General features: G+C 39.4%; 1 protein-coding gene across 5 annotated transcripts in view; it reads left to right on the forward strand.

Moving 5' to 3' along the window:
* DIAPH3 (diaphanous related formin 3) overlaps positions 1-15,238 on the forward strand; it is a 544,053-nt gene that overhangs the window by 30,421 nt on the left and 498,394 nt on the right. For 3 of the 5 annotated variants that reach the window (XM_051850008.3, XM_089303626.1, XM_089303627.1), the window contains exon 2: positions 7,504-7,536. The exons of the other annotated variants lie outside the window; for them this stretch is intronic. In XM_051850008.3, coding sequence (XP_051705968.3) covers positions 7,504-7,536 — 33 coding nt within the window. The remainder of the gene's footprint in view (positions 1-7,503; positions 7,537-15,238) is intronic. 5 annotated transcript variants of the gene reach the window in all.

Genomic DNA, 15,238 nt, shown 5'->3' on the forward strand with positions numbered 1-15,238 from the left:
GAAGAGAGCTCTTCCATCTGCTGGTTCACTCCCCAAATGGCTGCAATAGCTGGGACTAGGCCTGGCTGAAGCCTGGGGTTTGTTTCATCCAGGTCTTTCACATGGGTGGCAAGGTCCAAGTACTTCAGCCGTGTTCACTGCTTCTCCTAGGCCATTAGCATGGAGCTGGGGCAGAAGTGGAACACTGCTACAAAAACCAGCACCCATATGGGTTGCCTGTGTCGCAGGCAGTGGCTTTCCCCACTACACCACAATGCGTGCCTCCAAGGTTATTTTTAAAGGTGTGTTCCTAAGTTACTTTCATTTAACCATTGATTTTATATTTGTTTCCTTCTTGGAGTGGGTATCAGCAAATGCTATTCAAGAACTGGACTGATATGCACAGTTCATATTTTCCCCAACTGAAAGATAGTAAAGAATGTTACTGGTGGCTATAGTAACGGGCCAGTGCTGTGATGTAGTGGGTAAAGCCACTGCCTGCAGTGCTGGCATCCCATATGGTCACTGGTTCAAGTCCCGACTGCTCTACTTCCTATCCAGCTCTCTGTTATGGACTGGGAGAGCTGTAGAAAATGGCCCAAGTCCTTGGGCCCCTGCACCCTCATGGGAGACCTGGAAGAAGCTCCGGGCTCCTGGATTCGGATTGGCCCAGCTCTGGCCATTGTGGACATCCAGGGAGTGAACCAGAGGATCGAAGATCTCTCTCTCTGCCTCTGCCTGTCTATAACTCTGCCTTTCAAATAAATCTTTAAAAAAATTTTTTTTAAACAAGCACAACAACAAAAATTATTCATGTTAACAAGAGCCTTGGGTTATTACGTCATAAATAAGAGTGTCGATTTTTGGCTGGCGCTGCGGCTCAATAGGCTAATCCTATGCCTGTGGCACTGGCACCCCGGGTTCTAGTCCCAGGCGGGGCGCCGGATTCTGTTCCGGTTGCTCCTCTTCCTGTCCAGCTCTCTGCTGTGGCCCCGGAGTGCAGTGGAGGATGGCCCAAGTGCTTCGGTCCTGCACCCGCCTGGGAGACCAGGAGAAGCACCTGGCTCCTGGCTTCGGATCAGCGCAGTGCGCTGGCTGCAGCGGCCATTGGGGGGTGAACCAACGGCAAAGGAAGACCTTTCTCTCTGTCTCTCTCTCTCACTGTCCACTCTGCCTGTCAAAAAAAAAAAAAAAAAAAAAGTGTCAATTGTGGGGCCAGTGCTGTGGCTCACTTGGTTAATCCTCCGCCTGTGGGGCCGGCATCCCATATGGGTTCCGGGTTCTAGTCTCTGCTGCTCCTCTTCCAGTGCAGTTCTCTGCTGTGGTCTGGGAGGGCAGCGGAGGATGGCCCAGGTGCTTGGGCTCCTGCTCCCACATGGGAGACCAGGAAGAAGCACCTGGCTCCTGGCTTTGGATCAGCGTAGCGGCCATTTGGGGGGTGAACCAATGGAAGGAAGACCTTTCTGTCTGTATATCTATATCTCTACCTGTCCAAAAAAAAAAAAGTGTCATTTGTTACATTAGCAATGGAAGTCACTGTGTACCTGCTCCCCATGTAGGACCTCTGCCCTTAGTGTGCTGTATTATGAGAATTAATGGTAAAACTACTACTCACACAATACTCTATACTTTGTGTGTCTGTGTGGGTACAGTCTGTTGAAATCTTAGTACTAAGTTGATCTTCTGTATATAAAGATAATTGAAAGTGAATCATGAAGAATGGGATGGGAGAGGGAGTGGGAGATGGGATGGTCACGGGTGGGAGGGATGTTATTGGAGGAAAAGCTGCTATAATTCAAACGTTGTACTCACTAGGCTAACCCTCCTCATGTGGCGCCGGCATCCCGGGTTCTAGTCCTGGTTGGGGCGCTGGATTCTGTCCCGGTTGCTCCTCTTCCAGGCCAGCTCTCTGCTGTGGCCTGGGAGGGCAGTGGAGGATGGCCCAAGTCCTTGGGCCCTGCACCTGCATGGGAGACCAGGAGAAGCACCTGGTTCCTGGCTTTGGATCAGTGCAACACGCTGGCCACAACGCACTGGCTGTAGTGGCCACTTGTGGGGTGAACCAATGGAAAAAGGAAGACCTTTCTCTCTGTCTCTCTCTAACTCTACCTGTCCAAAAAAAAAAAAAACCACAAAATTTGAAAATAAAAAAAAAATTGTTCATGTTTAAAGTGTCTTGCGTAGGCTAGATGTTTAAACAGCATTTCAAGTACCAGTATAAAAGTATATTGGGGCTTGGGTTGTGGTACAGCCTGAAGCAGCAGCAGTCCAGATCCAAGTGCTAGTTTGAGACCTGGCTGCTCTGCTATTGATCCACATTTCCTCTTATGCATCTGGGAAGGCAACAAGTAGAAGATGGCCTTAGTATTTGCGCTTATGCCAGCCTGTGGAAGACCTCGATGGAGTTCCTTTCTCTTGATGTTGGCCTGGCCCAGCCTGGAGTGTACGGCCATTTGGGGAGTGAATTGGCAGGTGGAAGATCTGTGTCTCTGCCTGTCTGCCACTCGGCTTTCCAGGCCAACAAACAAATGAACCTTAAAGTTTTTTTTTTTTTCTTTTTTAAAATATGGATGCTACCCTTGTGTTTTTATATTTATAGAAGTAGTCCCAACCTTCTACACTTGTCTAAGGATTTTGTCATTTTCTTCCTTTTCCCCACTTTTCTCATCAATTTTAGTTTGATGGACAGTCATTACTTTATAAATGAATAAGCCTAGGAGCTGGCACTGTTGTGTACTAGGTTAAACCTCTGCCTGCAGTACCAGCATCCTGTATGGCTTCCGGTTCAGGTTGTGGCTGCTCCACTTCTGATTCTGCTCCCTGCCAATGACCTGGAAAAGCAGTGGAACGTGACCCAAGTGCTTGAGCTCCTATACCAATATGGGAGACCAGGAAGAAGTTCCTGTCTTCCTGTTTGAATTGATCCAGCTTTGGCCATTGTGGTCATTTAGAGTGAACCAGAAGTCCTCTCTGTGTCTCAGGTTTTTTTTTTTTTTTTTGTATAAACCTGAGCTTGATCATATAAACTTTATAATGATAAACTTGAATTTACATTAACATTGAAGCTTCCTACACAAGGGACATAGTCTGTACTTTCTCTACTAAGTATTTAGTATTTGTTCTTTTTTTATGTTTGAAGGAGATGTTGGTGGTCAATCCAGTTTTCATGAAAGTTACTAGTGTTGAGATCTGTTCAGCTTTTTAATTCCAGCACGTCTTTAGTGGTTTGCTTCAGACAGCTTGTACTTCAATGAGTAACTGTGTAATCTCCATTCTACAGAAAGCTAAATCTTGAGGAGAAACGTATTCTGTTTTATTATAGTAACAAACTTCTTAAATCAGTTTTTCAGCTGATTACTCTGTTCATCAGTATCTCTAGTCCTGTCATGGACCTCTGAGTTTGCTGTCATTTCTTGCCCCTACTAGCTTTTGTTGCTGGTGGTGTGACTCAATAGGTGGGTGCTCCTAGAAGAGAAGAATAATAAACTAGACCCTTAGTCTGCTTTTCCTTGAACTGTTATGGTTCCTACATCTACATTCTTCTATATTTCCATATTTTTCTCTATAAGTTATCCCTGCCTTATAATTCTATTATTCATCACATGCTTTTTTGGTGAAAGGATTACATGTAATAGTATCGATTATAACTGGACTCGTACATAAATACTTGACCCATTTTGTAAAATCATATTAAGCAAATTACCTGAATAAGATAGTTTAAGGATATTAAAAAATACGGCTGGGGCCGGCACTGTGGAGCATATTAATCCTCCGCCTACAGTGCTCCCCCCAGTAGATGTTTTCTAATTGTGACAGTATTCTAAGTAGGCTTTTAACTTTTATACTTGATTTCTTGTGCTTTATATTTTAATTATTAGGCCATGTGACATGTTACTGTTTCAGATTGACCATGTACTACTTTTCTTGTCACAGGAGCTTGAAGTAATTTTGCAGAAGTTATGGGAGTTGGGATTTAGGGTAATACTTCAATTATAAAATGAAATTGGGATGTGGTTAACCAAATGTAGTAGGATGGAAATTCCTATTGATATGAAGGCATGCATATTAGTACAAGGAGTCAGAGGAAGGGAGCCCTGTCCCTGTAGACTCAAAAGCCCCGTTGCTTTGTGTTTAATTCTAATAATTAGGTCTCTGGGATGACCGGGTGGCTGTCCCTACATACCTTCGAAACTTTATAGTTGTGCTCAAGATCACACTGATTCCTAAGAACACTGTGCATCTTTGTCAATTTCAGAGGTTGAATATAGTATTGATAAAGTAAATTTTACAGACCAGGATTAGATATTAATCCTTATTGAAACCAGTATTTCCTTATTCCCAGATCAAAGAAGGTAGTTCTGAGAAGTCAACAGAACTGAGTGGTGTGGCTAATGGTCATTCATTTGGTTACATTCTCTTGGGCATATATGTTTTATTTAGTTTCTTTGTTATTTTTCCTTCACAGTAAAGGAAGGAACATCTTGGTGAGTGTGAGAGAAGTGAATTTTGCATGGTGATTTACACTGTACAGTTTTTTTTATTAGGGTATACAACTTAAATGTATTTCATATATGCAGACTTAGGAATATAGTGATATTTTCTATCCTACCCTCTCTCCTGACCACACTGCCACCCTTTCTCTTCCTTCCTGTCATATTCCCTCTCAAATTTTTTTTTAAAGATTTTATTTATTTGAAAGACAGAGTTACAGAGATAGGTAGAGACAGAGAGAGAGAGGTCTTCCATTCCACTGGTTCACTCCCCAAATGACCACAATGTCCAGAGCTGAGCTGATCCAAAGCCAGGAGCCAGGAACCTCTTCTGGGTCTCCCACATGAGTGCAGGGGCCCAAGGAGTTGGGCCATCTTCTATTGTCTTCCTAGGCCATAGCAGAGAGCTGGATCAGAAGAGGAGCAGCCAGGACTAGAACAGGTGCCCATATGGGATGCCGGTGCTACAGGCTGGGGCTTTAACCTGCTGTACCACAACGACACCCCCCTCCTCAATTTTTATAATTATCTTCTTTCAGTTTACTTTATACTCATTAACCCTATACTAAGTCAAGAGTTCAACAAATAGTAAGAAGAAAATAATCACTTTCTCAACAGTAGAGACAAGGACTGGAAACAATCATTGACTTTCAAAATTTTAATTTCACTCCTACACACTATATTTTTGGTATTCTATTAGTTACCACAAACCAGGAAAACCATTGTATCTTTTTGGGACTGGCTTCTTCTAAGTATAATGGTTTTCCATTTGCATCCATTTTATTGTTAGAGACAGGATGTCATTCTTTTTTTTTTTTAATGCTGAGTATTATTCCATAGTGTTTATATTCCATGATTTATTTATCCAGTCATCAGTTGATGGGACATCTGTGTTGATTCCATAACTTTGCTGTTGTGAATTGAACTGCGATAAACCTGGAGGTACAGATAACTCTTTCGTATAATGATTTCATTTCACTGGGGTACATTTCCCGGAGTGGGATTGCTGGGTCCTATGGTATATGTATTTTCAGTTTTATGAGGTATCTCCATTATTGTCTTCCATAGTGGCTGTACCAATTTTCATTCCTACCAACAGTGGATTAGGGTACCTTTTCCCCCACATCTTTGTCTGTATTTGGTGTTTGTTGGTTTCTGTATGTGAGCCACTTTTTTTTTTTTTTTGTATGTGAGCCATTCTGACCGTGAGGTGAAACATCATTGTGGTTTTGATTTGCATTTTCCTAATGGCTAGTAATCCTGAGCATTTTTTCGTGTGTCTGTCCATTTGAATTTCCTCTTTTGAAAAATGCCTGTTCCAACCAGCTCTCTGCTGTGGCCCGGGAGCACAGTGGAGGATGACCCAAGTCCTTGGGCCCTGCACCCGCCTGGGAGACCAGGAGAAGCACCTGGCTCCTGGCTTTGGATCAGCGTGGTGCACCGGCCGTGGCGGCCATTGGAGGGTGAACCAACGGTAAAGGAAGACCTTTCTCTTTGTCTCTCTCTCACTGTCCACTCTGCCTGTCAAAAAAAAAAAAAAAAAAAAAAAAAAAGCCTGTTCAAGTTCTTTGCCCAATTTTTAACTGGATCATTTGTTTCATTGTTGTTGAGTTTGAGCTCTTTATAGATTCTGGATATTAATCCTTTATCAGATGTATAGTTTTTAAATATTTTCTGCCATTCTGTCAGTTGCCTCTTTATTATGCTGAGTGTTTGTTTTGCAGTGCAGAAGCTTCTTAGCTTGATATAATCCCACTTGCTGTTTTGGCTTTGACTGCCTGTGCTTCTGAGATCTTTTCCAAGAAGTCTTTGCCTATGCCAATGTCTGCAGAGATTCCCCAGTGTTCTTCTCTATTAATTTGCTGGTATTGGGTCACAGATTTAGATCCATGATCCATTTTTGTGTTGGTTTTTGTAGATCGTGTACAGTAGGTGTCTTGTTTCATATTTCTGCATGTGGAGATACAATTCTCCCAGCACATTTTGTTAAAGATACTGTTTTTCTCCAGGGATTGATTTTTTTTTAACTCCTTTGTCAAAGATTAGTTGGTTGTAAATGCTACCCTGTACAAATTTTAATTTTGATTATTGAAGAGGTAGATTGATATACATAAAGGTGTACTTAAGCATGCAAACATGAATGATGAGTTTCATTCTTATTAAAGCTGAATTTAGCCTTGTGCCACCTCGTAAGTTAGATGGTTGTTAATGCATCTTGTTATAAAACAGCGGACCTAGTTTTTTATTTACAAAATGTTTGACCCTTTTTTGCCATTTTAAAGATCTAATGCTGTCGTGAATAGGAGGAAGAATTGATAATTGATTCCAGCTACTTGAATAAAAATCTTGCCCAACTCTGGGATTTTAAAAATGTTTTTTTTTTTTTTCTTTTCTAAATGCTTATTTTATTTTTTTCTCTTGAACTGCACTTTGCAGGAGACTAATTTATTCACTTTAGGAAGTGGTCTTATGGTTGTCTAGTAAGGAAATCAGTAAAATGGTTCTCAAATAAGCCAGAATGAAATTGAAAAGTATCTACTGTCATCACTAGTGATAAATCAAACTGACGTTAAAGATGAAAATAGTCATTCCAATAGATTCTTTTTTGCTGCTAGAATTGTTTAATTAAGCTGACAAAGTACTTTGTTTCTATTATACTGAATGCTAATGGTAAATTTAAAATTTTACTTCTATAGCATGAAAAAAATCAATGATATTTAAACCTTTATCATTGTATGCTGTCTGTATACTTAATGAGAATTAGTGGAATTAGTTGGGAGAATATTGTACCATAATTAGGTCTCTAGTTTGTGAGGTCTACAAAGCCAATAAAGTTTAGTAAACATTTGAAACTACCACATACTGGGTAACTTCTGCCTGTCTTTTTGAAAAATTAAAACAATATATATTGTATTTTTATTAGACTGTCAGGAATTTAATTACATTCAAGTTAGTATTATACAATTTTGAATGTACTCTATTAACTAAAATTAAAAACTGTCATAAATTACTGATGAGTTTTTTTCATTTGCAGCATTTAAATATTAGAACACTGACGGATGATATGGTAAGGCTATCCTCATTGTCTCCTTTGTTATGAATTTTAACTAACCATGTGATGTTGATAACAGGCTAGGCTAACACTTTTGAAATTCTAAAAACTGCATGTATTGGAATGTACTGTTTCTTATACATCTCAAATAAGCAGAACTAGCAAAAGGCATTAAAATGTTGCTTTTAAGTTGTGAAAAGGAATGATCAATGTAGTGATTTAAAAATTTAATTATAAATTGTTAGTCAACTTTGAATCACTCAAATCAAATTGCATTCTTTGGGGATGCATTCACACTTCAAAAAGGGTAAAAAAAAAGCAGCTAAAGATGTGTCAGCTTTTCAGAAATACATACTTGCTAATTAAAGTAAGCCAGACTAAAATGTAGTGCATATACTTTAAAAAAGTTTTGCTTCAAAAATGAGAGAACCAGGTATATTTTATTCTATGATCTTCATGTTGTAAACAATGGTTTCTTATAATTAACACCGTTTAGCAGCATAGCTTGTTAAAATTTTTGAGAAAAATGCTTTTGAATGCTTTTGGTTAGTGATAAAAGAACTAACAAGAATAAAACACCACATAAACCATAACTCCAAAAATATGTTAGCATGGTAATACAGGAAAAAAACATAGTGCTTCATTGACCAGGTACCTGGGCAAGGTAGATATGCAAGGGTCAATGAGACATAAATTTTGACATGAATGATTAAAAAATTTGAATTGTTTTGATATGTTGTATTATGACTCTAACAAGAATATTCTATGAAGTTTTCTGGAGAACACTTAATTTTTCATTCATAGTTACATGCTGTTTAGCAATGGGGATACATTCCAAAAAGTGTAATTCATAGAGTAGACTTTCACAAACCTAGACAGTATAGCCTACTACACACCTAGTCTATATGATAGATACTATCATTAACTGAAGTGTTATATGACATGTTACTATACTAGTACTTAGAAATGGTAGCAATATGGAGTACTTGTGTAGATTATAAACAGTCTCTGACTATGGAAGGTAGTATTTTACAATTGAGGACAATGAAGCTCAGATAAGGAACTGGTGGTGCATCCGTAGCTTGAATCTCATTTCACATGGCTCCAAACCCTCTATGTTTACTATGTTCAAACCATTTGCAATTGTTATGTTTGAACTTTTATGAGAATATACAGTGGTATGTATATATATATATGTATGTATTTTTAAAAATTTATTTGAAAGTCAGTTACACACACACACACACACAGAGAGAGAGAGAGAGAGAGAGAGACAGAGAGAGAGAGAGAGAGAGAGAGAGACAGAGACAGAGAGAGAGAGAGACAGAGACAGAGACAGAGAGAGGTCTTCTATCTGCTGGTTTACTGACCAATTGGCCACAGTAGCCAGAGCTGTGCTGATCCAAAGCCAGGAGCTAGGAGCTTCTTCCAGGTCTCTCGCGCAGGTGCAGGGGCCCAAGGACTTGGGCCATCTTCTGCTTTCCCAGGCCATAGCAGAGAGCTGGATCAGAAGTGGAGCAGCCAGATCTCGAACCGGTGCCCATATGGGATGCCGGCACTGCAGGCGAGGACGTTAACCCACTGTACCACAGCGCCGGTCCCTACGATGGTATATTTGTAGCAGCTTTATTAAGATACAATTCATGTAGCGTACAAGTCAACTTGCCCACTGAAAGTGTATAAATCATTTTTTTTCTGTATTCATGAGAGTTCTACAGGCATCACCACAACTAATTTTAAGATATTTTTGTTACTTTAAAAATTGCCAGAAATACTTGTTTGTTTTCCCTCCGTTCCCCCAGGCCTAGCCACCTTTGTGACAAAGATGTGCCTATTCTGTAGATTACACGAAAATGGACATAAACAGTATGTGGTCTTTTGTGACTGATTTTTCTCACTTAGCTTTATAGTTTCAAGGGTTCATTCACATCATTACATATATCAGTTCTTCATTCTTGATTGTAGGATATTCTGTATGATGATTTTAGTGGTTTATATTTTATGGACATTCTGAATTTTTTCTTTCATTCACACACTATCCCTTCTTTATAGAGCTGCTCTGGCACATTGCCAACCCACAATATCTATACTAAGTTCTAGAACTACTCATGAAGTAGCTTTGGCAGGCCATTCTAGAAAACATCATGCTCTGTCTTATATTAATAATTGGATTTTTCTCTTAATTCATTCTCCAGCCTTCTCCCATTTCTCACTTCTCTCTTCATTCTTGGAACTGGCCTTGGTAGGGTTAAACTTTGGGTTGTTTGCCATGTTTTTAGCACCATGTTATTTGTCTCTGTCTTACTATCTTAAACCTTTTGAAGGCAGAGACTATATGTTCTTACTACTTCCTGTACCTGGCTTGTTACTTGGTGCATCACTAGCATTTTATTACTTGTTTTCTATTCCTGGTTGTTGTGAACAAATGAGAGAATGAGTCATTGCTTTGATAACTGGCCAGATATTGTGATTTCTATAGTTCTAGGCTTGCCTTGGCTGTGGTAAGTCTTCCTACAGATGGGTTCTTAACTTTTGCAAAAGTGTTTCTACGTTTTGTCAAGGAATGCCTGTCATTGTTTTTTTATTTTATAAATATTTATTCATGTATTTGAAAGAACTACATAGAAGGAGAGACAGAGAGGTAGAGAGATCTCCTGGTTCACTCCCCAAATGGCCAAAATAGCTGGGGCTGGGCCCAGCCAAGGGTAAGAGCCAGGAACTTCTTCCAGGTCTCCCTTGTGGGTGTAGGGGCCCAAGGACTTGGGCTATCTTAAGCTGCTTTCTCAGGCACGTTAGCAGGGAACTGGATCGAAAGTAGAGCTTCTGGAACTCAAACTGGGGATCCTATGGGACGCTGCCGCCACGGACTGTGGCTTAACCCACTATACCATAATGCTAGCCCCCCCACCCCAGCTCCCTGTCTTTCTGAGCTTCTGCCTGGATTTCTGACTATTGCCTTGCCCCTACTGTCATCTCGGGTGTACATATGAGTGTGTCTCATGGATTCCTTGCTGACTTTCTTCCTGTGGACTTGAGGACTGAACAGCTTTCTCTCTACTCCTAATGTTTTCTTCTGGTCATCTTCTTTGCTTTGTTTAGTAGGCCAGGGAAGAACCAGGTAGGTAGTCTGATTCGGAAAGCTAGACCCCTTATTGTGAAGTTTGAAACTGAGCATGGCTATCTTGAATAGGAGGATACCCAAGAGAAATTCTTTCTGACTTGCTAACTAATGCAGTGTGGAAAGATTATTGGATTTGGAATTGGAAGAATCTTATTTTAAGACAACTTTACTACTTGGTTCTGACTTTGCAGATCGGTTATTTGATCACTTATTTGTAAGCAGGATTGATTACTTTTTCTACCTTCCTCATAGGGTTGGTGAGTTTAAGCTGAAGTGTGTTGAACTGCTGCGTTCAGTTCCATCCCTTTTTAACTCCTTTAAAAATTTCCTGATGTATGGTATGCACAGAGAAATGATGTGGCACATTTGCAGTTGAGCATTCCAGGGGATGTGTGTTTTAGATCAATGCAGAACTATGAGAAAGAAAAAGGTAGTTGGATATTTTGAGGGCTCTTTAAACTATTTTTGGTGTGTTGGAACTCAGGGAAGCATTTGCCACTGATGCTTTGATATGTGCTGGCAATATGTTTTCTAATTAAAGTTTGCCACCTGCATAACGTAGATGTTGCTAGTGTACTTCTAACTTAAAATTTCTTAATGTGACTAGCCATTTTGGGAAAGACTTTAAGAGGCACTGTAAGAATAGAGTTGTGCTCCAGTCATATATTTGAATAAGAGTCTTAGAAACATTAAATAGCAACGTGGGAAGCATTAATATTAAAAACTCATCTCTTTGGGCTGCTTTATTGAAGGTCTAAACATCCTTCAGATTTCAGGTTTATTTCTTGAATTTCTATTAATTGAATTTCACAGGACACTGTCTTGTAAAAAGCATGAAGGCTTACTATTGTGTTAGGATCCCTAGGCATAGTTGATAGATTTTAAATGGTGTTTATTCTACAAATATCTGAGATTATGTATAAAGTATAGTTCATTGTGTTAAGGTAATATAAAGGCAAACAAAGCATTAGTTATTTTATAACCTTCAGTATTAATACTGGGGTTCACAAGGCGATTTTCTTCATAGGGATAGAAAGGTGGGCTGCACGGGATAGGGAGGGGAGGCAAGTTGGAAGAAATTGACTTTGGGTGTAGCAGTGCGGCCTTACCCCATGAAAGTGTCCACTGAGTGTTTTTGTAGTCTGGTAGTTTTTGGGTTGCTCTTCATTTCCTTATCCGTCATAACTATCTGTCTACAGTACTCCTTCTCATATCTTCATCTTTCCTTTCATCCACTGCAGCCAGCATTGTTAGTATCCCTTGTTTGGCATGTAGCAAAGATTTTCAAATCCCTCCCCCCCTTTTTTTGTTAAACTAGGATCTCACAGTAAGACATTTTATTTTGTGGCCTATTACACATAAATCTTTTCACTGTTGAAACCAAGTTTTAAAAACCAAAATTCAATGTTTTCTAATGAACTATGACTTTTTCCCCCATCTCTTTCCACTTTTCATCACTCTTCTTCGTGCCCTAAAAGTGATCTAAATTACTAAACTGATTTCTCAAACCCAAAATGATTGAAAGCTACAGCTAGAAAAGCAAATATTAGCTTGCACAGAAACTAGAGGAAGTCATGAGATCTTTCTGTTAGTGTTTGTCCTTTATTAAATGTAGTTATTTAGGAAAGCTAGGAGAGAGTGCCTGGTCTGGTACTTACAATGTGACTTTCTGTAAGTAATTTAGCTTTTGAACTTTAGAATTCCTGTATATTGGGATTTTTTTCAAGGGGAAAATATATAAAGATGATTGGTAAACCATGCGTTTCTGACATTAGTGGTATAGTTAGTAATATGCACCTTTAAATTTAAATATTAATATATCAGTGTACTGGTTTTAGGGGTGGAACCTGAATTTTGATAAATGTATGATTGTTCATACATTGCAGTCACAGTACGAATCGCTTGTTGCATGTGCTACTTTGTAGTCAGATCTGGTTCTCTGTCCTGGGTCTGGAAAAACATTGAACAGCTTCCTGAACTAGTAATTCATTTGCTAGAATTTCATATAATTGAAATCACAGTTTGTTGCCTTTGTGTCTGGCTCATTGGTGTTACTACCATTAATTTACCTAATTCAACAGTCTGAGTTGTTTCCAGTTTTTGGCTATTGTGAATAAAATTACTATGAAATGTTGAGGACCATTCTTTGGGTTGACATGTTTTGTGTTTATATATTGTGTGTGTGTGTGTGTGTGTGTGTGTGTTGGGGGTGTGTGTGTGGGATTGTAGAGTCATGTTAAGTGTATGTTTAACTATATGAGAAACTGATGGGCTGGTGTTGGGGCAGCAGGTTAAGCTGCTGCTTGTAATGGTGGCATCCCAAATTGGAGTCCTGGTTCTGGTTATGCTGCTTCTGATCCAGCTACCTGCTAATGTGCTTGGGAAGGCAGTGGAGACTGGCCTAAATGCTTGGGCCCCTGCCACGCATGTGGGAAACTAGGATGGAGTTCAGCCTTCCCTGACTGTTGGGGGTTTTGGGGTGTGAACCAGTAGGTGGAATGACTCTCTCTCTCTTTCTCGCTTTCCCTCCCTCTTTGTGTTGCTTTACCTTTCAAATGGTGTTTTTTTTTTTTTTAAAGACCATTCATAGCAGAATTGATGAATTGAAGTATTAATGCACTGTGCCTCAGTGCTTGCCCTATCTGCTTGTAACAATGACTTGGGATAGCAGTATTGAAGTCTCCAACTGCAGTTTTGGATTTTTCTTTCACTTCCATTAGTTTTTGCTTCACATATTATGAAACTTCTTAATAGAATGTGCATGCATCATTGTGTACAGGATTGTTTATGATTTATTATGAAATGACTTTTAAATTCCTGGTAATGTTTGTTTGTAGTCCTTAGAAATTTACTGGATTCATCTATTCTACAGTTGCTTAAACTTTGTTTCATAACTTTAAACCTTTTCTACCTCTGTGTGTGTGTGTGTGTGTGTGTGTGTGTGTGTGTGTGTTTTCATTGCCTGTCTTAAACTATTGCTTCTCAGGTTGCTTTCTGTAGCAGCAACTACTCTGTGGTGTGTATAGGGCCTTACTTTGGTGATTATCTCTGAAGGCTATAGCTGCTATGTGTATCTTTGTTTCCTCCAACTGAGACATGCCAATGCATTTGCCTTTTGAGTACTTTCATGTGGATGTCCCATCTATAGTAGAACCTCTGTGTTCCACCAAATTAAACTCTTATCTCCTTAGACCTATTGCTTTTATATTTTGTTAGAAGCCAACTCCACCCTTCCAGTGTTTCTCAATAATTATTTATTGAATTTATCTCTTATTTCTTCTACTAGTGTGCGAGTTCCCTTGTTTTCTCCTATTTTGATTATAGCAGCTTCCATTGCTTCCTCAAAAGCCAGCTTCCCTGGTGGCAATCAGAGTGACCCATTTAAACTACATCCCTGATTATGTTTTCGCCTCCTTGGAACTGACTGGTTGCACCTGCTATCCATAGAGTGTGCCTAAATTCTTTAGCCTGGCATATAAGCCCTCCACGATAGGATCCTTCCTCTCTAACTTAACAGATTCCCTCAGTCAACATGTGGGAACCTCTTTGGGAGTGGAAAGACATAAGCTGCTGTAGAATTTGCTTAGGGATTTGAAAATAACTAGATAACTGTGACTGGTTATTAGAAGTGTAATTGTATTAGGGTACAGTAAGGTTGTTTAATTGTTAGCCATGTACTTAAATAGTGTTCTGAATGTTAAATATATTTAATGTTCACAGTATGTCTCTGAGTAAGCAGTGTTATTCCCATTTTTGAAGAGGGGGCAATTGAGGCAAATGAGACAGCCAGGAAAACTCTGGCATGCTGACTGAACAGAATATGAACTTTACCCAGAGCATTATGGTGCCACTTAAATATTATCTCTTTCTTCTCTAAGAGTTCCAAATGCAATATCTTAAATATCTGGCTTTCTGCATTTGTTCTGTAGCCATCTATGAGACTTCTGATTTTTAAATTTATAAGGAAAAATTTTATTGTACCTATTGATCTTAATCCTGAGAAAATATTGTGAAGATATACTGTGTCTAAAAAGTTCTCTAAGGTGACAAAGGAATGATTTTGAATATTTCAAGTAAACGAAAGGTCTATCCTCAAAGGAATGGTGATTTACTGAGAAGTGTCAACACGTAAAGGACATAAAAACACATCTCTGTATGGAAATGACATCATTGTTGTATGTAGCAGCAACTGCAGCCTGCTTCTGGATATAGGTTTTGGCTTTCCTAGTTCTCTTCCAAGTTTCCCACAGGAATGGAGTCCTGTAGAGCCACTGTGGATATCCCCAGGTTTGGGTGTGGGATCTACTGAGTCTTTTTAGAGAAGCTTTTACCTCCTTGTTCTGTGGCCTACTCCCTGTTCTCTAGGGACTCCAGACTCCACTGGAAAAGCTATTATCAAACAATTCCTGCACATTCTTTGGTGTTTTCTGAGAAATTGGGCTCAAAGATTGGTTCCTTAGGTGAATATGGCCTGACAGGGATGGGCTTTGTCTACTTGGAGACTTTTCCTACATCTATCTAGATCTAATATGTCTTGAAGATGCGCTAAAAGAGACATCATATTTATTATAGAAAATAAGATATAATCTTAATTAA

This window comes from Oryctolagus cuniculus, chromosome 9 (genome assembly GCF_051225735.1).
Source record: "Oryctolagus cuniculus isolate XC-2025 breed Fujian yellow rabbit chromosome 9, ASM5122573v1, whole genome shotgun sequence".
Taxonomy (NCBI): domain Eukaryota; kingdom Metazoa; phylum Chordata; class Mammalia; order Lagomorpha; family Leporidae; genus Oryctolagus; species Oryctolagus cuniculus.